General features: G+C 42.5%; 1 protein-coding gene across 1 annotated transcript in view; it reads left to right on the top strand.

Moving 5' to 3' along the window:
- Positions 1 to 26,121, top strand: part of AGBL4 (AGBL carboxypeptidase 4) — a 988,954-nt gene that overhangs the window by 739,898 nt on the left and 222,935 nt on the right. Inside the window, exon 7 of the mRNA XM_072867873.1 lies at positions 7,406 to 7,495. Coding sequence (XP_072723974.1) covers positions 7,406 to 7,495 — 90 coding nt within the window. The remainder of the gene's footprint in view (positions 1 to 7,405; positions 7,496 to 26,121) is intronic.

Genomic DNA, 26,121 nt, shown 5'->3' on the forward strand with positions numbered 1-26,121 from the left:
AACACTGAGTCCCACTTTCCTACCCTGCCCCTGTGTTTGTCCCTATAGGATGCTCGCATATGGCGTAAGTCTAAATGTTCCTTTTTTCCCCTTTTCTGCTGGAATATATTTAATTTGCTTTGAACAAGAGCAAACTCAAATCCCAGGGCCTCTGAATAAGGGGGAGTTATGGAGGGGGAATACAATGAATGTCTTAATCCTGTGTCACCCTGTCTTTGAGACACTGTGCTACATTAAATTGATTTTGCAAATGAAAGCTAAAAGCTAAGCAAAAGCCACCAATCTATTTTGCCTAAAGATGATTTTAGTGCTCTTTATGTTCCCCTAAATGACAAACCAATTTGTTACCTGCCTACATAAACATTTGCCTATATTAGCACCAGAAATGTTTTATTTTTATTAGCCCAAACTTTATCTTTTTATGAAGACACAGGGGCCCAATAAAATTAGTGTGCAAATATAATACCCAATTTGCATTTTTTCCATGGTCAGCAGAAAAGCTGAGCAAAATCAATTTGATATTAGGTCAGCATATACATCAATAAAGCATACGCATACACAGGACCATTGTAATGGTCCCAGTAATTTCCATGCTGCCAGAGTAAAGAGATTAAATAATATTAAATGCTCCAAAATAGCTTTGCTGTTAAGAGGAATGTAAAAAGAAAGAGAGATTTTGGCATAAAATGGGCAATAAAGGATAATAGTTGCACAATCTCCAACTTTAAAACATTGTGACGATCTCAGAGGCAGGCTTCCTGCTAAACGGCCCCAATTCAGCAAAGCTCTTATGCCAACACTTACATTTAAGCGCATTTTTAAACACAATAGAAGTCCGTCAAACAAATCACATATTTGAGCACCTGACAGAGTCAGGGCCAGAACCTGAATGAAAATCCAGAACTTGAGAGGTTTGGATCCAGTTTTGAGCATTACATGCAGGACCGTTGCCGGGTAGAAGGTCCAAGCACAAGGGAGGCTTTGCTAAACAAAAACCCTCTGCGCTCCAGATGGGACTATCTAAAGCTGATGGTAGGTGAGATGAGTCAATGAGCAGTGAGGGCACCTTTGTAGCAGTGCTCCCCCTGCGCAGACCTGACCTCCCATGGATTCTGCATGGGAGCCAAGATACTGCTGCCTCCCTTTCCGCATAACAGTACATAGGAATAGCTGACTGACTTTCAAAACCTTTGCTCATCTCTTTGTGGTACAAATGGCATAATTTTTACCCTCTGTGCCACTTAGTTTCTTTGTACTGCTCAAGCCAATTATAAGAAGGCAAGAAAGAAAAGCTTGTGTTTATTTGACCTCACCAAGTCCAGTGGGATTTGGTAGGGCCCAAAAATGGTGTTCTTTTGCACACTGAGTTGCTGAGATGTTGCACTCTTACCTGAAATGACATTTGTGACCAGAAGTAACAAAAATAAATGGAATTAGGTGCTAATCTGGTCTCTTAGGAAAAGCCAGAGTACAGTAAATGCTGCTTGGATTTGATTTGCTAGAGCAGGTTAATGTGGTAGAGACTAGGCAGTCAGGACAGCAATGACATCAGTGTTCACTTTCGACGCAGATGTTACAGTTCTGTTGGACACAGACACGCCGAGACAGCACAGTAAAGTGTAATACAATAGAGTTCTTTCGATTTCCTCTGTGGAATCTTTAACTTGCAGGGTTTTGAATATAAAATGCTGGCAACAGCTCACCTCATATTACAAAGTACCTGAGAAAGGAAGACAATATGGAATTTATTTGCAATGGATACCCATACTTCATGAAAATATATGAGGGTATTTAAATTAAATGATTTTTGGGCATATGTTTTTAGGGTGATGGATGTCCATTTCTTCTGATTAGAGCCTTCTGGTCTTCTACAGATGGGCTGAAATGTGGGATGGGAGAAAGGCAAGCTTTTCCTAGTACCTCGCCCCAACTTTGAAGTCCTCTGCAAAGGAGTGGAATTCACTTCCAAGTTCTCCTGGTGGGCACCCTTTAAAAGCTTTCTGAAGTAGACTTCTTGGGTCAGACTCGCTCTTCCTTTGTAATCCATCAGCCTTAGTGCTAATTTGTGAAGTTGCATCATTACTATACCATGGCTACAAGACTTAAAGAAACCACAAATCTGCAATCTCTCTGCAGTCTGTTTCTGGTCTGACGTGGTAGCAGGAACGATCCTGGATGTTGAGCAAAGTTCCACCTCAGTTCTGTTACAGCACGTCATTTTGGTAGTGCAAATGGGATTCGATAAATTTAATATTTCTGCATGAAATTTCTAGATACTTGTTATTAAGCTAGTACATACAAATACTGTCATTTTCATGTTTTTATAGTAGCATAGAAATGAAAATTGAATGAAAAAGGCTAAGTGAATTTGCTGCCTTCCCATGAAGGTTTAGATTTTGATCTGACTGTCTTTTTTTTTAGTTGAAAATGTTTTCTCTGGGACTTTGTTTTAGTTGCACTATGTAACCAACCTTGATATGTAACCAAGAGTGGAAATCGCTGTTTCCCAGGTGAGAGCTGGGGGAGTGTTGCCAGTGGGATTGCTTTAAGTAGTTGGCTTGTACGTGCTATAGCATTAGAGGAGAAGGAACATGAGTTGAGGTCCAAACGACACAAGTTATATTCAGAGTGAGGGATTTGAGTTGCTTGCTTGCAGCTAACTGGGTTTCTTTTCAGTACGACATTTGCTTGGTGTTTATCACCATTATGGTAGCTTTAGAGCCAGAATAGATTTTAAGGTTAGTGTTGTTTATTCTGACTAGCACCTTAGATCTTTACAGCTTTGCCCAAGGGAATTCTCCTCTGCAGCAGAGCGATAGGATGGTGGTGGGTGAGTAGCAGGCTATGAGGGCATAACACATAGTGGCAGATTGTTTACGTCCCAGTCAGATTCAGAAGTCAAGGCAAATATTATCAATGATGATGGTAGTGGTACCCTTCAGAGGGAAAAGAAAATGTTTAGTTCAATCTTCAAGATACTTTCTGAAAAAGAAAATTAAAAATAAATAATTCCAGAAATCTATAAATTTCTTCCCTTAGAAAACTTTTTCGTCAAATAGTTTTGTTTCTAAGATTCACTGCTATGGCAGTTGGAAGGGTAGAAGGGGTACCACAACAGACTATTTCTCTGCATTTCCACAACTGGAAAAGTTGTGGCTAAATGGAGCATGCCTTTCTGTCATGTTGCTTAAGTGCTTTTGGCATCTACTGAGCAAAGCTATACACTTTAATCTTTTTAATTTTGATTGATCTTTTCAATCCTGAAGCAGAAAATAGGATGCATTTTCAATGTAACATTTAAATTAAGATATGAAACGGTGTTTTGTAGTTGTTGTACCTATTATTGGTTTGGTGGGTTAACCTTGGCCAGCTGCCAGATGCCCACCCAGCTGCTCCCTCTTCTACAGGACAGGGGGAGAAAATAAGATGAAAAGGCTCATGGGTCAAGATAAAGACAGGGATATCACTTAGCAATTACCATCGTGGGCAAAGCAGACTTGACTTGGGGGAAAATTAATTTAATTTATTGCTAAGTAAAATAGAATTGTATAGTGGAAATCAGAGAGAAAAATTAAAACAACACAATTCCTCCCCCTATTTTCCCAGGACTGCTTTCACTCCCAGCTCCTCTACCTGCCCTCCCCCTGCCCCCTCCAGCAGTGCCAGGAATGGGGGAATGGGTAACGGGGTTGTGGTCAGACCAAAACAGTTCCTCTCTGCTGCTCCTTCTTCCTCACACTTTCCCCTGCTCCAGTCTGGGCCCTTCCTGTGGTCCTTCAGGAGAATCTGGTCCAGCATGGGGTCCTCTATAGGCTGCAGTGTGGGTATGTGCTCCACCCTGGTCTCTCCACAGGGGAGTCTCTGTCCCGGCAGCTGGAGCACTCCCTCCCTCCCCTCCTCCTCCTCCTCCGACCCTGGTGCTCACAAGGCTGTTTCTCACTTTTTTTTTTTTCCCTCTTCTCACTCACTGCCTGTGTGGTATTTTTGCCCTTCCTTAAATGCACTTTCAAGGAGGTGCCACCACCTCTGCCGAGGGGCTCCGCTGTGCCCTGCCGTGGGTCGGCTGGAACCGGCCCTGACCGGTACAGGGCAGCCCAGCCTCTCCTCAGAGAGCTCAGCCCTGCAGCCCCTGCTGTTGGCACCTGGGTACCTACACCCACTACAATGGGTAAGGAAAAAAAAACCACAAAGCATTTTTTTTTTTTTTTTAATCCTGATGACTGTAGCCTGATCATACTTATCCTTTCTTTCTTTTTTTTTCTTTCACGCTTTCATTTTTAGGCTATATATATAGCCACAGAGAGAGAAGGCAGTGCTGTTGCTCTTTGGACTTAGGGGAGTGTTTGAGGTGTGTGTGTGTACATACATACTTGGCATTCCTTTTATCACAGGATGTTATGGAGACCAAGACAAGCATGTAAGGCTGAATATATGATTTCCAAGATCACCTGTGGCGTGTCTGAATGGATAGGTTATAGTGTGCTGGTGCTGAGTTAGGGTTAAGGCTGGGAGCCCAGCCTGTAATTAATGCATGCCCTGCACCAGCTGGGTTCAAAGTCCCCATCTCAAACTCTTGGGTAGTACAGTATTAAGTATGGACTAGTCTTTGGTTCATCCTGGAAGCCCTTGGTGCACCTTGTCCCATAGGTTGGCTAATGGGCATCCATGTTGTCTCATATGCCCCCCTTTTACCAGTGTTTCCAGAGTAGCTGAACTGTGATTGAAGAGGACCTGCAGAACTGAAAGCTTGTCTGCTAGTTTAGTTTCTTCCCATATGTTCACAGAGCCTTGTACTTAGGCAGGGACTTTACTCACCAAAGCAACTTTTACAAGATTCACCCACATTGAGAAGACACTACTGAATTTTCTAGGCTTTCCAAGCTGCATTAAAGATACATGCTTTTCCAAAATGTTAACAGAAACATTTAAGAAATGTTTGTTTGCTCGTGCAGATGCACACATTCTGAAATCCAAACACTGAAAATGAAAATTACTCTTAAAAAATAAAAAAATAAAAAATTAACAGGTCACATTATTTCATCCAGCCCAAATACCAGAAAGAAATACACGTGTGCACAGTCACACATGCAGTCACACACGTGTATTTTATCGTTTCTGTATGAATAATGCAGGATATTGCTTGAAGAAAAAGATTTAGAAAGGTATTGTTGGTCTTGACAAACTTGGAGAAAATCTCTGCTACATGGACAGCCAGCTGTGTCTGTGCTCATTTTGAGCACTGCGTGTCTAGGAGGCCGAGTACTATGGAAGGGTCTGTACATTGCAAGGCTGTGCAGCAGACTCACACTCTGCAGCAAATGTATTGGGCTGGAAAGTGAGCGAGGCATTGGGGATTGTAAGCCGAGGCGGAGTGAAGTTGCTTGGCACTGAGTGCAGGGTGGTAATTTGGTGCTCTTTCATCCCCCAGGGAAGCAGGCAAGGGAGGTCCTGGTTTGCACCCTGTGCCACATCTCCCATTGACTCCAAGCAGCTTTGCACTGAGCCCTAAATTGGGAAAGTTCTCTTCATTTCCAGAAGACAATGAACTGACTAATGATTTTAATAACTGTTACAAAGGGTAAAGCATAAATAAAAAAAAAAGTTGTAATTAAAACCAAACAAAACCAAACCCACAAAAAACCTCAAACTAATCCTCTGTCCAAAAGATTTCCTAACCAAGGAGCTGTTCCAGCTCCGAATAGTGGCAGTTATGTTGCTGAGCATCACTTCTGTGCTGAGCCACTGTCCCTTTAATGTAATGCTGTTTTTCCAAGAGAGGAGGAAAATTCCTCTCCTCTTGCAAAAGTGATCCCAGCCGCCTTCTTTTTGCTCATTAAAGTTGGTTTGCTGATTTATCTCCTTCCTCCCACACTACTTAATGTTAATGCAAATGATGTGGAGTGGTCATCAACTTCTAGCTGATGGTGTTGTGTTCCTTTTTGCTGCCTCCCACTTTTCTTCTGCAGACAGAATTGACCCCACCAGCTGCTACGTTTGTCACAGACATTCTTTCTTATATTTTTTAACCTCTGGGGCTCAAAAACACCAGAGTGGTGAAGCTGGAGTATGAAAGAACAAACGAATGGCTGAGTTACAGGGTGAGAGCTGTAGGACACTTAGAGAGGATAAGGAAATAAAAAAGAAATCTGCTGAGATTGTCTCCTGAGAACAACCAAAAATATATCGATTATTCCTGTGGTGCTGTTAGGTGTGATTTACCATTGGGGAAACTAAGCATTTCTAAGAATTCGGGAAATTAAAAAAATAACTCAGGTATGGTCTCGAGGACTCCCAAACATCTTTGAAATATTAAAAGTCTATGTTTGGGTATATATGTAATGCATCTACCTAATTAAAAAAAAAAAAAAGCTGGGATTTAGTTTCCAGTCTCCTTTCAGTGTGTAAACTTTTTATTTCAAAACAAAGATTTAAACTGTCTCTACCAATTGGATCCTGCTGTGCTTAGTATTACCCCTGCTGTGTGTGTTCAGATCTAGATAAGACATCTAACTGAGGTCCTGACCTCTTATGGTCTTTAAAATTCCCAGAACCTGTTTTGAAAGAGTGTAATTTTTATTTCCTGTTTATTAAAAGCAGTCACTGCACAAACAGAGAAAACATCCTGCTTGACCCATGCAGTTTACGGCTGAAGCAAGTGGCCCAAGTAGTGTGGTTTCAATACTGGGGGATTAATCCATGTTAAGTTCAGTGTAGTTGGGATCTAAGCCTCCCTTCCACCTATCTGTAATTTGAATGGGACGCAGCACATTTTCACGCCCTCACTGGAGAAGGTTGCTGGATTTAATCCTGGTCTCTTTTCCATACTTTATTGTTTTTGAATATCTCTTTCAGTCAGGGCAGATGCAGTCCCAAATAGTTGAGATTAAAAAAAAAAAAAACAAACCAAAAAACAACCTCCCCAAATCCCCCAGAACAAAGCCGAATAAATGTTATTTGTTAGCACTTTACCGTTGTTCGTCACTGTTAAGGCTTGTATCAAGTGTAATGCAGGGTGCAATTGGCTTTACGTTGTGAATGGACCCCCACTGTTGTTCTTGTCGCCCCAGGGGGACATTTATCACAAGTGAGAGAGCAATTACAGTGCAGTTAAACTCACTCTAGTATATCTTGGTTTTTAAAAAGAGAGCTAACTTTGTTGTTGCAGGTTTGGCTGCATGTCATTAGTTTTGCAGCCCTTGTGCAGTCTGCTATATGGCCTGGTATGGAGACCCAGTGATGCTGCCTCCTTTAATTATAGATTGTGCTTATTTATAATGTATGACCAATTTTAATAAAAGGATATGCTTTAATATTAATGGCCCTTTGTGTGCTACATATGGGACCCAGTTTAAGGATCTTTATCTCTCTTTTTCCCTCTGTCCCCTGCCACCCCCTTCTGCTACAGAGAACCTGCGTCCCGGGGCTGAACAGAAAGTGGTGTTCATCACTGCACGAGTCCACCCTGGAGAAACACCATCTTCCTTCGTGTGCCAAGGTTAGTGTCTGCATGAAGATGGCAGATCTGATGAGATCTGATTTCCTATCAATGCGGGTATTGGGTTTGCATAGCTTTGCATCTGATAGAAGGCTGAGTTCACACAACAGTTTTTTCCACAGTGAGGATATTAGCAGAATCTCTCACCTCTACCCAGCTACATGTCTTCTTGGAGGCAGTAGGAATATATTACCTGTGAGTCTTGTGAATGTTTGCTGAACTTGATCAGAATTGGACAGTGGGCTCTGAAGCTATTCAGGAAGAACTGACAGGCACACTCATACACATGCAATGTGTTCATGTAAGGCTCCTTTTCTTAAGAAAACGGGCTGGAAAAGGTCTGGGAGTAGTTCTCTGTTAAGTGCTTATGTTTTCTTGCTGTTTGCTATCTTCAGCTTCTTTTCTACCACAAAGCAATGACCCTAGTTCTCTAGTTTAATTCTAGGAGGCCTCTATTTGTCTGAAGCTGCTGCTCTGAGGAGCACAGCTCCCAGTGGCTGACAGCTGTTCCTTGCACAAAGCATTCCTGCTAAAAATAGAAAGCAAATTGCCCAGCTCGTATTTATAAAGAGTTGTAAATCTCAGGCTTGTGGGTACAAATAAATAAATAATCCTGGCATGTGTTCGTATAACTTCATTGTATAGGTCTGAAATATTGTACTTATGGTATGTGACTTTCTGCAGTGGTAAATTGTTGATGGTGTAAATCAAGGTAACTTCCCTGAAGCCAAGGCAATGTGCTAATTTACTACATCAGCTTGGATCTGGCCCTGCCTAGCCAATGAGTTGCATCAATCAAGCATATGCAGAGTTTATTACGTTGGCTGCTTGTAATGCCGCAGATTGCTTTGCGACTGGCCCTGTTGGTGCCTAAAGACCTCAGTGGGAAAGGTCTGGCACAGTTTCATGGTCTTCTCTGTGTGCTCCTCATCCTGGCAAGGTCCTGTGTCTGGCATCTCTCTAAGGCAAAAGGTCAACAGCTGTCACTTCTGCTGTCCTAGCCCAATGGGCTAACAGGACACTGGGCCTCTTCCTGCTGGCCCGTGGAGTAGCAAAGGTAAAACCCTTCCTTTAATAAAATGGTCCTTCAGACTGAGAGCAGGAAAACTCAGTGAGTTTCCCATCTCCTGTGGTGGCATAGTCAATGCAGGGCATTATAGTACACATGATGTTTGTTAATGAATATGGATTTTTAATTGGATGCTTTGATTCTGTTTGTGGCTGCTGGCATAGCCCTGTGAAATGAGGGCTGAGGCATGCTGCTGAGGTGGTACTTTGTAAATGACATTATTTTATTTTGATAATGGTGAGTTTATTCACAAGGAAAAAAAAAAGGGAATGTGAAAAAGCGGGTGGCATGCTTAGCCTGATGAAACAACTGGATGGAAGTCATGCTCTGATTCTCTCAGAGAAACTTCATGTTTTGTAGGAAAAATTAAAACAAAAAGAGAGGGGGTAAAATAAGAAAAAGAAAAAGGAGGGGTCAGTCCTGGAGAAGCACATCAGAAACTTGCTGTGACTGCAGTTATAATGCACGCTTGACTCACTTGGAAATGCACGGATCTGAAGGCACTGAACTCCGCTGTGCATTGAGCCATTCTGCCCAGTGCAGATGAAGCTGCCTTGTGTGTATAATTAGTGTCAAGACAAGTAGAAATGGCAAACATTTTAAGGCCATTGCTGCGTTGTTTCTAGCATTGCCAAATGTGAAATTAGGTGCTTGCTCCATCTTTGGAAACTTTTGTGTGGCAGGGTCAAAAGAAGGGATAAAAAGGATCCCTTTGGTAGTCAAGTGAGGGCACAATGAGGAATTTTTTCTGGAGTCTTGGGAAACATTTTGGCAGAGTTAGGTGTTGCAGATTTAATATCCAAATGCCAGCCCAGTGCATATGGAACATATCAGGATTTTTTTTTTTGGAGAGAGATTTCTTCTTGAATGTTTGATTATGTTCACCACCTGAAGTATTAAGATATGGAAGCTAATCCCAAAGATTCCCCAGGTGCAAGCAGCATCTCATCTATGGAAGAGCAGAATTATGACTGCCGAGGCCTGGAGAATCAGCCCATAGAGGAACAGATAATGAGTTACAAGCAGTCTTTTTTTTGTTCTTCATTTTTTCTTAGGTCTCATTCAGTTCAGGCTCTGTCTTCCTCTTTAAAGCTCTAAGCTCATAACTAACGCCTTACTAATTTTTCTATCTGTCTTTGAGCTAGCCAAGTCTCTTCCTGCCCTCTTTGGCCTGCTCTCTGCTAAGGATATATAGCTATGTGTAGTCTAAACACCACCTTCCTGGGACCTGACAGAAGCTCCCTATTACATCTTCCGTTTTTTGATTAGGTAAGATACCCTGATGAGAAGCAAGTTGTCCAGCCTTGATACATCAGGATATACTTGGTCCGATGTATAGGTCCTTTGTCCTTCACTTTACCCACAGATTAAATCTAAGCAAGGATCTTTGTGTTCCTGTGGGAAAAGACCGTAAGATCGTCTCCCCATTCAGAGCTGTATTGTTTCTGTGTCATCCTCCTTCATATTCCATTATGAAGAATCCACTGAAAACTGCATTTTGGATACAAATACCCTGTATTCCTGCAAATGTACAAGTATTGTAAACTTGGATACACACCTCTTTCTCCTTACAGCTGTGGAGTGCTTGCGGCAGTAGCCAGACCTCCTTAGAATCATTAGGCACCTCATCCAGCAGTTAAAAACAAGTGCTGTAATATTTCACGCATGGTGCAGCTGCTGAGCTGTAGCTCACTTCCTTAAAAGGCAGGCAAAACCCCAGAGGGCCTCTTCATAGAAAGATGGATTAAGAACCTTTTTGTTTCTGTTTTGGTCTTTTAAGAGTTATTACAATGCTTCAGGTTAGCCTTTTTAGGAAGTTTTCCTGGTAATTCTTAACTGCTTGTTGTGAAGTTCAGGGACAGAGATGGAGAGTCAGTCACCAGAGAGTATATTTGTGTGAGTACCCTTTACATCCAAAGGTAGGACGGTGCTCTCCTCCTCAGACTGTGACGGTCGTTGTGAGCATTGGTGCTTGTGTCATGTTTGGGGATGAGTAAGTAGGAGTAGGGTTTAGGATGAAGAAGACTCTGTTGTTTCCACGTTACTCTTGTAGACCATTTTCTAACCAGCTGGAATCACTGCTGCTCCTGGAGGGCTTTTATAGTGCAAAACAAAACAATGTGAATTCATCTTACAGCTTGAACTCATCTCTCATGGGCTGTTCAGATTTCTGAGGGATTTTTCTGAAGTTGTGGTTTTAGATTCTTTTCCTTTCTTAGATATTTTTCCTCATTTTCCTACCCTCCCTCCCCCCAGTATTTTTATTTAAGAAAACATACGCTATTTTCTGTCTTCCACGTTATACTGTTAAGGCAAGTAAATTATTAACTCTTACAGATAGGGTCAGATGTCAGATAATGCCTATATATGTATGTAGTGTGCACAAATATGTGTGTGTAAAATCTGTACAAGTCCCTACCCTCTAAACACTGGTGATAAGCCAGCTTTCCAAAGGCTTGGATTTTACCCAAGAACTGGCAATAGGAGTATTTTTTCCCCAGTATTCTTACAGTCTTGTTTTCCTTCCTTTGGCTGCTAGATTTTATTTTCTTTGTGGGAGATAAGCAACTGTCCCTCATTATTCATGTGCATGGAAAGTTGTAGGAGGCATGTGGTGACTACCATGTTTAACTTTGTCCTGTATGCTTTGGCTTTTGCCAGCAGTCAGTAATTGCAAGCTTAAAGCATGCCTAGATGGACTTAGACATGTACTTTCTTCATAGACTTCCCATGTTCTATTAGTAGGATGTCGTTTGTCATCTTTTTAACACATTTGCCAGTGTGGCATCCAGCATGACATCTAAATGCAAAAATGAAAATTTGTACCCTAAGCATTTTACTTCAATGTAGTTTGCCAGGCTGGGATCCCAGAATGGAAGACCCAGTGCAAGAGGGGAGGGAGAGGGATTCCACAGCTGGGTTTGCAGATGCTGAGCATCTAGTGCTAAGTGTAATTTGACCTGAAGCTGACCTTGAAGCTTATGGGCTGAATAGGGAACAGCCATTAAAAAGAAAATATAAGGAAAACAGACACCTGGGACTCTTATCCATAAGAAATGGAGCAAAAATGACTTTTCAATCAATCTTTTTTCATTACAGCTGCTTAAATGAATGCTCCCTCTTGCTTCACGTTAAATCAGATGATATGAAATGAAAAACCAGACTACACTGGGCAATGTCTCTGTTTTCTGTTAACATTCTTGGTCTGTGTTTTTAACCCCCACCCTCTTGCCAGCAGAGGGCAGGAAAAAAATCTGAAAACTTTTTTACAAACTTTGATTCTAAGGTTAAAGAATGGGGTAGAAGCGGGGACAGACTGCCTGAAAACAAGTCTCCCACCAGCTGGCTCAGGAGTCCTGCTGTTGCACAACAACTCACTGGGCTAGTGGGTAATTGAACTTGCTCTCTATGTGACCAAGGTGCTCCACATGCTGTGAAGGATTTTATTCCTGGACAGATTCCAAAATGGCCTCTTCAAAGTGGTGGCAGTTTTCTAGTTCACATCATGGAGGCAGTGCCTTCAAATTCTTTGAATTTGATCCTTCAGGATCCCTGCAGGAGTTAGAGTGAAGTTGCTACAACATGAGCAGGACTCGGTTTTTTTGTTTGTTTTGTTTTGGGGTTGGTTTTTTTTTTGCTTGTGGGAGAGGCAGTTGTATGTGTGAGAAGGGTCATTTTGAAACTTAGTGCTACTACTTGGAATTTTAGCCAACCTCTGTCTTTTATTATGAAGAAAGAGGAGGAATAAACTGTTGGGGTTAAAAGCTGCTTTTCTGCTTCCTTCACTAAGCATAAATCTTTTGAGCATTAGGGCATAAGTGATAGTAATTGAAAGACAGGACAGGGTATGTTTTAAATGCAAGAGTAAATGCAGCTAATGAAGCCTTTACATGTGAAAAGAACCCTTCTGAAGTAACAGAGGTGATGACCTTGCTCAGCTGTTTCCAGGGGATACATTTCTCCTAAAGAAATGAAACCAAGTTATGTAGGCATTGGTATATGATGCTTTTGGTAACAGCGGCTGTACTGGAGGAAAACACTGAACCCAGAAAGTGCCTGTTGTGGTAATGATGGGGCTCTCAGAAGCTTGAGGGAATCATCTGCCAGACTTCATATCGGACTGAATTTGCATCTGAATAAATGCATGGGTTGCATCAGTTCTGACCTCACTTAATCTGTGGTATTTTTCCTTCTAGCAAGCCAAATCATCTTCATTTCTCAGCTATATTTCCTACCAGAGGAGGAAACAAAATAGGATTCCATAGGGAGTGGGGATCTTGTACGTCTTTTACGTTATATTACTGTAAAGTCTCAGTTCTGTCTTCTCTGCCAAATGAAAGACACTGGAAGCAAACACTTCTGCTCTCCTGGCTACTTCTAGACACAAAGTGAACGCCTCCATATGTATAAAGGCTTAGTTCGTCATTCATCTTTGGATGCAGGAGGGTGCTCTGCCTTGGCCATGCAGCAGGCCTGTGAGTGCACTCTGATGCAGGAATGCTCTTCGTGGGGGCCTTTGCCAGTGTTTCAGTTTGTGGGCTGCCTTGCTAATACTGAAGAGAACTGAGCTAAACAGAAGCTCCACTTTAAGAGAGTTTTACATTCTTTTGCCACCCCAAAGGTACAAAGACACAGAGCTTCTATTCCCTTTCAGTACTTGTTGTATCCTTTGCAAACCTCCTCTTCTGGCTCCCTATCTTCATAGGAAAATGCACCTGATATTGCACAGTTGCACCCTAGAGGTGACTGCTCTTGGTCAAAAAAAAGAGCAAAATCTTTCTATAAAATGAATGGTATTCTGCATGCATAAGATGATATGCATAAATTGTGTCAGGAGAGGATGGTAACACTCTCCTGTTCATTTAGCTACAGCTTAGCACTTACAAGCAGTGAGGGAACATGGTGAACAGAAGCTGCAGTTCATGGTCTCTTTTATAGGGGTTCAGGAAACCAAATGATGAGAAGCAGACAAAGACAACAGAATTCAACAGCCCAACCATAAAATGAGCTGCAGGGCTCTCTTAAAGTTGTTAGACTGCATTCATCCTTCTCACTAAGATTTTTTCTTTTCTTTAAGTGCACAGCTCCTAAGCTTTAATACAAAGGGAAGCACACTCTCCTTGACTTCTAAAGCAACATAAAAAACACTATTGTCTGTCCCTTGTAAATCTCCTGGATGGGATTTTAGTGTGAAGTATCCCAGGAGAGAGAGAGGTTGTTCTGAGAATATAAAACATCCATATTGAAGTAATGGAAATAAAAGCTCCTTTTAAAATTGTGTTGATGTAAATAGACTGTTAGAAGAATTTCTGCTACCCAAAGTGACATTAGCTGTTAAAAGATACCACAGGTTTTGAATCAATTCACTATGGTGTCAGGCAGGTATGAGAGGTTATACACCTGGTTTCCTGAGCTGGAGGAAATTTATAATGAGGTTAAATTTCTCTGGCTATAGAGTTATGTGATTCACTCTCTTACCACTTATGCGTTCTGGATGTGCCAGGGAAACCCTGCACAGAAGAGAAGATGTGATGGTGGCAGGGGTGGGTAGAGCGGCTGTGCAGAGGTTGGGGGCTGCAGTCTGCAAAGGGAAGAAGGAATCCCCAGAGCTCTGGAGACCTGGGCTGCCTTTGAGGGAGGAGTTGTCTTATGTGGAAAAAGCTGCTGTGTGGCTGAGACACCCCTTCCCCCCAACAGCAGAAGTTGCTGCCTCATCCCTTCCATCCTATCAGTAGTAGAGGGAACAGAAAATTGGACTCACCAAGCAGGCTCACCCCCCAAGCCTAGCCCTGCATGCTCACCTTGCATCTACCAGTAGGAGGAATGGATCAGTCCTAACTCCTCATCCCTGGGACAACAAGGTCAGCTTTGCCTACGCAGGTAAGAAATGTCAAGTAGCTTTGTTTGATTCAGTTTGCCCTTTGCCCAGGGCAGGTCTTTGACTACCTCTGCTTAACTAATCCTCTTTACAATAATCAGAGATCTAAAGGAGCCCTTGGTCTTCAAGAAGGAGAATTGAGAAAGGCTTCACTATACAACAGCAGGCAAATTTGCTTTGTCTGTGGGTGGGATTGCCCAATTAATCTCTTAAACATACTGGTTTTGCAATGTTTCTTGACTGCTTATACTTTTGAATAACATTAGCTTAAAGATCATTTCCTTCCAGCCCTAACCAACCTACCTCTAGGGCAAAGCACATTATCTTTGTAACAGCGCACTGTGGCACTTTGCTGATGTCTGAGGATAGGAAAAAGAAAAAATATTGATTCAGCTGAACTTCATGGTCACTTGGCTTTCCTTAATATGGCCTGTTTTTCCCACTGGAAATTGCAGTCCAAGTGGATTTTGAAGATGCTTATCCATGTCTTCTCAGTTATCAATTAGGTCAGAGCCATTTTCTGTGTGTATTGCTCTGTATGGCCATGGGCAGCCAGTCTGCACTTCTAGGGAGCAATATTATGCCCATGCAACAGATCTTCTCTGAGCCTACATGGGAGAGCAGGCACTCTGGAAGTGTTAGCTAATACCTTGCTTGTGGCATTGCCTGCTGAGTCTGCGGCTGTGCAGCAGTCCAACTGGCCAAGGGCATCCAGTGTACCATGCATGCAGGTTTCCCCAAACTGGACTTCGCATGCATGGGTCAAACAGTGCTGGAGCATCTGTTGCTAGTGGGGAAATCCCAGGCAGAAATCTTCAAGTCCTGCCCCAGCTGAATTAGACCAGGGCGTGAACATGTGAAAAACAGAACAAGGCTGTAAAGACCACAGGAAGTTTGGGGGTTGTCTTTAGATCTCATTTGCATGGCTCTGTTGTTAATGAAAAAAGAAACAGCTCCTAGTAAGTGACCATCATTAATTTCAAGGAATCTGAGTTGTGAGATGAAGCCCATTCTGTAAGTGCAGCAGTGTGTGAGATCTGTACTGATCAAGCTGCAGGTGTTGTAGTGGTATGTCAGGCTTCACAATTAGGAATCTCTTCTAGTTTTTATACTTTTCTTTAAGCCTTTTCCATTCCCCTCCAGTAGTGTCCCAGCTCTTCCTCACAACTGATATTAATCTTGCTGGTCTATTGTTTCTGGCTTTGTCTTCTGACCCTTTGTTCTTTGCCTGCCCTGGCTCTGTTCAGCTGAATTGATTTTTTTGTTTGTTTGTTTGTTTTCATTTTGTTTTCAGTTCTTTTGTCTCCGAGGTGCCCTGCGCTTGCCTTCTTGCTCCTTCTGCATTGCTATAGCAGCTGCTCTGAGGAGCCAGCATTCATGTGTGACTAGGACTTGGCCGCTGGAAACTTTTCTTTGACACAAGGGCACCTAGGTGAAATTCTTCCTCTGCCCCTGCACAGATTGCTCACGTGCTCTGTGTGTGTCTGTCGCAAGGTATTGTGTACCTGTTTATAAGAGGCATGTCTCCTTGACTTCTGCAGTTTACAGAGAAAAGGGCGTAAAGCTTGTTTGCAGGGTAAGAAGAAGGGACTTGGGATGAAAGCAGGCTCCTGCCCCAGACAATAGCCCTTTAGAGGTTGTCTTTGCTCTTTCAATGCAGTCCTGCTTCTCTGGACTCTGATAATGGAGAGGAGGGGTAATGGGGCACGTGCCCCAGCCAAAAGGGGACACAAATTCTTTACCAGTCTTGCTTCATTTTATCTATAAGGAAAGATAGGCACAAATTGCTTTGCTGAGACCGTAATGCATATGCGAACTTCTATTAAACACTTTGTAGACAGGAAGTGTGGATTTAGGTTGGTTTTGAACAGTGGCACACAGCTCTCTAAAAAGTCACCCTCCCCAGGAAAGCTGGTTCCTTAGTGACAGATGTGGCCCCTAAGTGACAATTTCCAGATGTGCCCTATAGTGTTAGTTCAAGGGTCCAATTACTTATTACATGTTCAGCAAATGGTAATAGATCCCTGGTATCCATGCTCTGATTTGGAGGTTACGGTTTTAGTCTTTGATGCTGATAAATGTAGAAGATAATTGGAGATAGATGAAAAATAATTAATTTGTATTTTTTTTTAAGGCCACATGTTTTCAAAGAGAATGCTTTATTTGAAATTTCATGTGAGCTCACTTTTCTTTTTCTCTTACTTTCCCTTTCTCTCTTTTTTTTCTTGTCTCCCCACTTTTTTGTCACTTTATCACTGAAGAAAAAAAACATGGAGGGGAGAAGGAAGAAAAAAAGAAAGGTTAAAATCTGTTTCAGTGTTCAGTTAAAGGAGGAAAAGAAAAGTCTGTAGGTTGTCTTATGACAGTTTCTTCAGAATTTTCAAATTTTACTTCAGAATTTTCAGCCAGTGGTACAGCGTGTAGGCAACATATTACAAAGCTGGACTCTGCCTTATGTTATGGTCAAGCATAAGCCAGGTCTTTGGGTGACTACAGAACAGATGTGGCACAGACAATGACAACAGGGCAAGTCCTTGTTCACCAGGGCCTCCACCTACCCAAAAGGAGCTATTTCTAGCATCTCTGAAAGATTTCAGTTTTCATGGTTATTAAATTTCTACTGCCATGGTGGCTTTTGTATGACACTAATCACCATTGTGGGCAAACCCCTTACAAACACCAGTGCTTGGTGTCATAACAGCAAAGTGAGTACAGGAGGGTGGCTAATTCCCTGGTACAGGAGAAGCCATTCAGCCTCGCTGAGATTTAACCATCTTCTGTCAAACAGGGGAGAGTCTGTCGCAGAATCAAGAGTGGAGCTGAAAAATGCTGTGACCCAGCCTTCTCCCAGGTACCATGTTTCCAAAGCTGGGTCTGTCTCTTACTCCTGGGGAGGAGCAGGGAACAGCAAGCTGTACTGTCCTCCATCAGAACCAGAAACCCCTTGGAACTGAACCCCTAATTCACTGCAGGCAGGTTGCCTGCCCTGCACTGGTGACAGCAGCCGGGAAGTGACTGTCACCATGCTCAGCTAATAGACCCCTCTAGTGGCTTTGAAATAAACCCTTACTTTTGCAGTGTATATGCCAGTCTGGGGTCTCACTTTGTCCAACATGTTCAGTGGCACATCTCCCTTCTGATGTCTGTACCTTTCATGCAGTAAAAGAGGCTGTTCATTAAAGTTAAATTTACCTTTAAGTTGTTAAGATTCAGTCTGACTATTCAAGGTAGAAAGTTAGACAGTCTTCACCCCTGGTTACATGTGAACTCTGTTTTTTCTTCTTCCTGGCAATGTTCCTAATGGCCAAGGATATGAGGGAAATAGCACCTTGACATTAGCTTATGTGGTCACAGTGCTGCCAGAGTTTAAACTCATTGCTGCAAAGTGCTTGGGGAGAGCTTCTGTCTGAGGGCTTGCTGGCACTTCAGAGTTAATTTGCATCTGAGGCAGGCTGTGAATGTAGAGTGCAATAGAACATTTCTTGAGCAATTCTTGTTCTGGAACAAGAGCATCTCATTCCTTCCTAGTTTAATATGCTTCAAAGTAGATTCTGCAATAAGACTGTCTCCAAGCAGAATTCTTTAGGAAATGGTGTTTTTTCTTCTTCCTAAAACAGCAACAACAAAACCCCTCAATGCTTAGAGGAGCCCTGAAAGTTATATCATTGTAACTTCCTCCCTTATGTTCTTCAGATGGAAACACGTACTTTATACCCTCCTGGAAAATTTTACCTCTTCACAAGCAGGGATGTCAGGAGTCTTACAAGTGACTTTGCCTGAGTGGAAACAGGCGAGCTGCCTTGTACCTTTTTAGTTTATTTGAATGGAAGGACAGGAAAATCCTATAGAAGTGAAGCAGTATAAACTGCAAACCTAGTAAAGTGGAAATCAATGAAGCAGCCAAAAGGTGCCATTACAGCTGGCTTAGTGTAAGTTTTCAGATATCAAGAGTAACCAGAAAGTGATCACTTCACTTGTCCCCACAGGGGAAATGAGGGCAAATAGTTGTGCAGGTTTCCTATAGGAGCAGGCTGTCAGCTGCCATTGTTAGGATCTGGGGAATGTATGTATGTGCCATCTTCATATAGGAATGGCAAAGCAGCAGCTCCAGTAGAGGTGAGCAGCTGGGGTTCAGCCTGAGGAGTGGATGCCTCAGCTTTTCTTTTTAGCTAAGTGGACTAAACTTCTGAGCTGGAGCACAAGAAAATGCAATGCATGCTTCTCCCCGAGCTCTTCTCAGCTCAGATTCCTACTTTGTTCTGAATCCTGCACATGTATCGTCCTGAGAGACCCGGAGTGTTAGGGCACCACATCACCCGTGGGGGCACCTCCTTCCCCATGTGCTCTTGCTCCTTTCCAGCAATACGTGTTCTATTTTCATACAGGCAGTCAGTCGCACCAGGAGTCTGTCTAGCTGAGTGACAGTGCCCAATAGTAAGTGCCTACAGGTTATTAAAGGTCAAGGCAAATAAATAGAGATGCTCCCCAATATGGTCTTGCCACACTCTACAGCTGAAGGAAACTAGAAAGGATAGTTGTGAATGACTGACCTTCCGCAGTGCCCCTCTGGTCTCTGTATCACACAGCTTTGTGTGCCTGCCTTGTTCATACCTGTTGCTTCTGGGTCTCTGTTTGACTGAGCAACACATTTGCAGATTTTGAAAACCATTTTTAGAATGTGTTTAAAAATACATATTTTTCATTTCTTCCCTAGCATTATTTATGTAATGCCCTTTTTCACTGTGTATTAGATTTTCATATGTAAATGTATTCTCCGTCTCCCTCCAGAGAAATCTACTTTTTGCCTCCTTGGTTTATAACACATTCTTTGCTTGGGCTGATCTATCCATCTTAAGACGTCTATAGTTCTTATTGCTACCACAGTTAATGCCATAAGACTTAAGAGCACAATGTAGTTGCTTTGCTTGTGCTTACTGAACATGCAAAACAGCACTATATGACGAGCCCCCAAAGGAGGTGTTAGGTAAAACTAGTCCATCCCTCCATTCCCAGTGCCCACCTTTGTTAAACTAAGCACACTGAAAACCCAAAGGTTCCTGATCCCCAGAGAAAGGCACTGCTGACAGATTGTGAAAAGGTAACTCTGGGCATAGGGAGTGTTCAGAGTTCTGGTGAGACAATTCAGCCAAAGGCTTGAAAGGAGCAGTGTCGTCTTCTTTGGCTATTCCTCATAATACAGCAACCTTTAGTGGTTTCCCAAGTAGAACAAAGTCTGCTTAGTCCTCCCTGGGTCCATAAAAGAGTTTCTGTTTATCAGTTATAAAGCTCTGCTGGGAATCTTTTCCCTGGTGCGGACAACTTTGGAAACTTTACACTTGTGGTGCAGTCTCCTTGCTGGCCCTGGAAGGTTTTTGGATCTCTGCGTGTCCAGTTGTCATGGAGGGGAAGAAAACAGTCATCTTCCAGGCTCTGGGGAGCTCAGCCTGGTCCTGGGTGGAGCAACAATAACATAATGATCTAGATTCTTTTTCCCTGGAAGACCCTTATAGTTCTAAATTGAAAACTGGAGAATTAAGTGATTTTTCTGTTTCTATTTTTTTCCCCTCTTTGCTAGTGCTGTGTGAGCCATTGGTGAACGACTGAAACTCCCCATTAGGGCCATGGTGAAAAGACTGATGTTTTGTAAGTTGATAAGGATAGCAGGAAACAATGCAAGGATGCCTGAGTTAATTCTGCCAAGGTACATGCCTGCTTAACTCTGGTTCATGCATTCAGGATCTTTCTACTCTTGTGTCTATTTTCCCCCACTTTGCAATCAAGCCACTTTTCTGGGTTGCAACCCTCTTGTCTTGCACATCAGGGAAGGTGGGATCTGCGTATTTCTATTCAATTCTAAGGCTTAAATCTTAGCTGTATTTAACATTAGTTAGTTCTGTAAAAATTGAGGGCCATAATCCAGCAAATGTTTTTGGAGCTGTCTGGAGAACTCATGCTCATGGGAAGGACAAGCTTTGAATAATAATGACCAAACACATCGTCTGCTGAAGCAACATCTTTAAAATGATTCTGATAAATCTCAAGTAATTCATTAATAAAGCGAGATCATCTGATCCCCACAGTGTTTCTCCAGGAACCCCTTTGTTTGTTCCCAGGAGGAAAAGAAAGGCATCATTTAGGGGGTATTGGTAGGCTCATTTTGATGCAAAGAGAACTCCAAGCTCCTTACAGCATATAGGGAAAATCAAAGAAAACAAAGCCACCCACTCAGTCTGTGCTGTGCACTGAATTTATGAACCCTTCGAGCAATCCTGCAGCAGCTGTATACTCCTGCCGATACGTCCTCTCTTTGACACCCTGACATGTTCTTTCAAGTCAATTCCACAGGTCTTTGCTGTTGTGTCAGTTCTACTGCAGAACTGTATGACTGCCCTCTGGGTCTGGGGGAGATTAGTTTGTAGTTAAGCAAGCTACATCAGCCATCAGGGTAATAAAGTGGCTGAGGTATGGGCTCATCACTGCAGAGGTCAGGAGGCAGTCTGCTCCCCTCTGTTCAATCTTGCACTTTTTACCAGGCATCTCCAGCCTTGGCCTCATTCTACTCCCCTACATTGGTCTAATTTTTTGAAGCTAGTGGGGATCTCATTGCTGTAAGGAACAGGAGAGCCAGATACAGTGAAATAATGGGAGGAATTAACCCGACGGACCACCTGGACTCACAGTGAGTACCAGGTGCTGCTGGAGAGAGTGCATGAGTCCCACGTGCTCAGAACTGCAGTGGGATGAGGTAGATGGTGCCAATGTCACCCTACTGCTTCTCTGATCAAGTGTTCAAGCAGCCTGCTGCTGCCATGAACCACCAAGTTTGAAGCTGTTGAGAATCTAGCTTTTTTTGTCATTCTATGTCTTTTTCTCAAGTCTGAAAAGACCCACAATAGAAATCAAGGGCATCAAAATGAGTCCTGAGGCCATAAATGCTGGTTCCAACAAATGAGAGAAAATGCCAAACTGCTAGGTTCCTTGGGGTCTCCAGCTGTTAAACTGCCAAAGCATCAGATCAAATCTTAAGGCATGCTAAAAGACCATTTTATTAGAACAACATTACATAAATATGACCGAGGCAGTCTTTTGTAATGAGACAATTCTTGTGGTCTCATCTCATCATCTACTAAGGTCTGTTTAGTAATGTTATTTTTTTCAGGCAGGACCAGGTGCTGGCTAGAGTAAAGTATCTGGAGAACTTTCAAGTAGGAACTAAGACTTGCCCTCACAAAATGCTTAATTGTCTCTTTTTTGATTGACAATTTTAACAGGCAAAATTAAAATACCACACTTTACCTTCCCTGGGTGATCCTGTGAGATGCTGAGCACCACCTATGGTTTGTGGAACACTTTCAGTGCTCCTTGTTTGGAAGAAAAGACAGCAGAGCTGAGTACTCAAGCCTGCATTTCTGAAGTGACCAGCAATACTGGTTGTCTCTGTTACTACAAGGCTTTCCATCTTGACCTCCACAGGGCTGGTTTTTAGAAAGTGCTTATCCTTGGGGCAGAGGAGTGAGGGAATGGACTGTCAGTGGCACAGATCTCCTCTAGTGGCAGCTGGGTAAGAATAGAAGTTTCAGAATTTGCTCAACACCTAGCAAACCTTTTTTGTTGCTATTTGCCACATTTCCAAGTGCAGTCAGCACCAATGAGCTTCATGAGTTTGTTTGAAAAATCCATCTGCTGGTTTTGGCCCCAAAGATGCTAGCTTTGTTGCCCTGCAAATCTGGCCATTGCTATCTCAAGTTGAATATACTAAAATAGCAGAGTCTGATAGCAACCTGCCAAAAATCAGCCGTGCTAGAGACCAAGATCAGGCATTCTGGCTCCTGGTCCCACATCCTAGTCACTGGGAATGCCAACTTTAATTATGTTTTATTGGCAATGTATATCTATATCTTTTCAGTACTGAATCAGGATGTTGTGCTCCAGCCCAGCACCAGCAGTCACATATCCTCCAAAGCAGATGTGAATCTTTTTATGAGGAAAGAGCCACAGCTCATAAAAATACATAGGAAATCCCAAACACTCATAACTTACCTGTTTTTACACTGAATTGATTCTACTCCTAGACTGCTGATTTGTGGCTGACTCTATTCCAGTCATATCCATTTGTCTGTGTAGTCTCCCTGCTTGAAACATGTCTGGAGCACCATGGTTGGGAACTCTGGGGTTTTGAGGCAAAGTTTGCATGGTCTAAGTGTAGACATCCAGCAAAAAGAGTGGGATAGTCAGTGCACATGAAAGGTGGATGGTGTAAGTGTACCTCCTTTGTGTGAAAACAAGGAATATAAACGTAAGGAAATACATTCACAGGGTGTTTTCCATCCCAGTCTGTCCCATCCATTCTTAATCAGCAGACATATTAGAATGGGCAAGAAGGTCTGCCTAGTGGCATCGTATGGTCCATGTTATTACCCAGTAGTCCTAAAATGTTTTATTATGGTAAGATGTTCCCGAAACCTCCTTGAATTTGCAATCTTAATGTTATTTGGGGCTGTAATGGCAGAAATGTCTCCTGTATCCATACAACAGTGTGAGAAAGATTTTTATAACTTCATTGGGTGTTCTGGAAAGCAGTCAAAAGGTTTGGGTACCAGAATGGCCAGAGTCTGTCTTAATTGTAAAGCTGTGATGCAGTAACACAACTGCTACTCGCTGTCCTTACAAACTGTGGTCTGCTGATCTGCCTTGAGAGGCCTGCCACACACTTGTGGTCCTCCAGCAGAGACTTCAGTCCCCTCAGTTAGATCATTACATGCAAAAGAATATATCTGAGAAACCTGGAGGGGTGGGATGGAGGTGAGGGGTTGGGGTGCTGTGATTCAGGCCAGAGACTGACAGAGCAGACTTTCTCTCTTATGCTGGCAGAACCCATTTGGGAGGCTCTTGGCTGCTGTTCCCGCCTCTTGCTTCCTTCATGTGGATTTGTGTTTCAGCCACACTGAATACCAGGCTAATTATTTGTGGAACCCTATGCTAACTGGAGGAGAGAGGGAGGGAGAGGTCAAGAACAATACTTTTTTAAACGTTCTTTAAATCAATTACTGTCTGTGCGTACCATGCGCATTAAAACTTGAGTTAAAATCCATAGTGCCTCGCTCTGCCATTTTAAGTATTTGTTGCTAGTCATTATCAATTCCTTTGCATGCAGCCCCTATAGCAGAAGCATGGTTTTCTCTGGAGCTGACATTAGCACTGTTTCACTGGGCTGGCAAAATGCAGTGAGCTAGTGCGTTCCCTGGGAGACTGGCTGTTTTCCATTTATTTCAGTGCTCTGGAAACAGGCCTAGCTGTAATGGCCTAACATATCTTAAAACAGGGAAATTACTAATTCAAGTCAGTGAGCATATTTTCATTTTAAAAGAGTAACAAATTAAATAAACTCCATGCATTTTGCATTTGAGACCTCAGTGTTTCATCTGCTGTAATCTAATTCACCCATTCATTTCCTGCACATTCATTTTATGCCATTATTTGAGATTTCCTTTGCTTTTAATCCTGTATTTTGAAGAGACATAGAGTTACAGCAGAGAATAGATGAGAGAGTAAACGGTAAATAAAAGAACAAATATGCCATAATATAGCTTGATGTGCTCCTAATCAATCTGCTTATCGCAGCTGAATCCTTAAAGTTAGCTGTGCAACTTTTCTGTCTCAAGTTGATTAAAACTTATTTTAAAATAGGTGAAGTGAGGCCATGTGCACAATCCACCAAGGACTTAACTGCTGCCTGCCCCCCCCCCCCCCCCCCGCCCCCACAATAGCAGTGATGGTTGCAGAGAAAAAACAACTGAAATAACCACAGGGGCCTAAAGACTTTTTGGGGTGCTTTTAACCAACCACACTCAAGTAAAGAGATCTTACTTAGCACTGAAATATTTACAAGTCTATTTACAGGACACTTTAGATGAATCATAACCAGGAATGTATCTGGTTCACCTACTGCATCCTTCCTAATGCTGTCTCACCTGCCTTGGTTGGCTCCTATCTGTTTTGTCGTGGGTAATTACGTTGTTTATCTGTTTTCTCCCTTGAAAGCTTCCTGTCCATAGGAACCACTGGGAAAAATTATTAACTTCTCTGCATTTTCTAAGAACTTGATTGTTTTTCATCATGTGGCACCCACAGACCTGTGCAAGAGCCCCTCTGAGCCTGTCTTGGGGGAAGGTTAGATGAAACTTGAGCATCAGCATAGAGGAAACAGGAGGAGCGGAGGCTGAGCTGAAAAGTAGGATCTGATGAATAGTCACTAAGGTTTTGCGCATGGTACTGCATCCCTCTCTGAGCACATGCAATTCCTTTGCACTTTTGTGTGTACTGAGGATGGCCAGAGAGGGAGTTAATGAAAAACAGCCAGTGTTCTGGATCTTCCCACTCTCACTTAATTGCAGTGACTACTCGGAGGCATATGCATGCAGATATACATCAGGTCTGGCAACAGAAAACCGTTGACTGATATACTTCAGGCAACAAATTTTCCCTCATTTAACACTGTAACCGGGTGCCTGTTTTAGTTTTGCAGTGCTCCTTTATCACCTGAATTATTTTTATAATTTTGATGAAATAAACTTTGTTTTTGCCATGAATTCCAAAGGGACGTTTGGAAAGACAAGGAAACCAATTAATAAAGCATTCCAAATCTATAAATTCCTTCTGTATTGATGTTAGAATCAATGTGCGCCCCCTTGTGCCCCCCCCCAATAAACACGTTTCTAAAAACTAGAAAAAAACAGTTGAGTTTGGCAGTCTGTTACACATTAAGAGGAGGAGCAGCATTGTAAGAAGGAGCAGAGTCAGCATCTGCAATGATCTTGTGCTTATGGATCACTCTATGTGATGATCTTTTGTAGGGATAATTTCAGTGACAGCATGATGTTAGATCATGTCAATAATCCTGCTGTGAGTCAGCTCTGCTCATTTATCACCATTCACATGCTGCTTTTTTTTTTTCCTTGCTGTTGTGTTGAATATTGGAAATACTTCAGGCTAAGACTTTATTGGATCATTTCTGTCTGTTGGCCTGTGCTGGGGGCTGCACTGAAAGCACAGGTATGCATCCTGTAGAGACCACGCTGGCACGGCATTGCTGTGACCTGTGCCGAGTAGGGTTCAGTGTGAGTGTGACACCTTTCCCACCATGCTGGGATGGAGAAGTGTGTCCATCTGTCTTTTTCATGTTTTGTTTTGTTGTTTTGGGTTTTTTTTCTGCAGCCCCATGAGAAAGGGCAAAGGCTGAACAGACAAGGACCCCTTTGCCAAAAGAGAATTCCTTCACAGGCAAATGGTGGAACAGCAGTGGCTTGCTGTTGTTTACTGCTTGTGCTGTACTTGTTCTGTGGAGATAGAATACTGTAGCTGCTTGGCTCTATCATCTGATTTTTTTTTTTTTCCCACCATCACATTAAATAATCTCTCCAAAAAGACCAACCCCACATTTTTGCTTTCCTAGTCTCCACAAAAGTGTAAGTATAGTGTCTTTCACATTGGTTTCAGTCTCATTTAACACAACATTTCAATAGTTTTATATAAGCATAAGCATTTAGGACTCCCTTGTATTTGTTTTCCAGTGAATATATCCTATTTTTGTTAGAGCCTAATTGTTACATTCTCTGTAACCTGCAGGCTATCGTGAGCTGACTGCAGGATACCAGCAGCTATTCAGTGTTAGGAAATGGG

Source organism: Ciconia boyciana, chromosome 7 (genome assembly GCF_034638445.1).
Source record: "Ciconia boyciana chromosome 7, ASM3463844v1, whole genome shotgun sequence".
NCBI lineage: Eukaryota > Metazoa > Chordata > Aves > Ciconiiformes > Ciconiidae > Ciconia > Ciconia boyciana.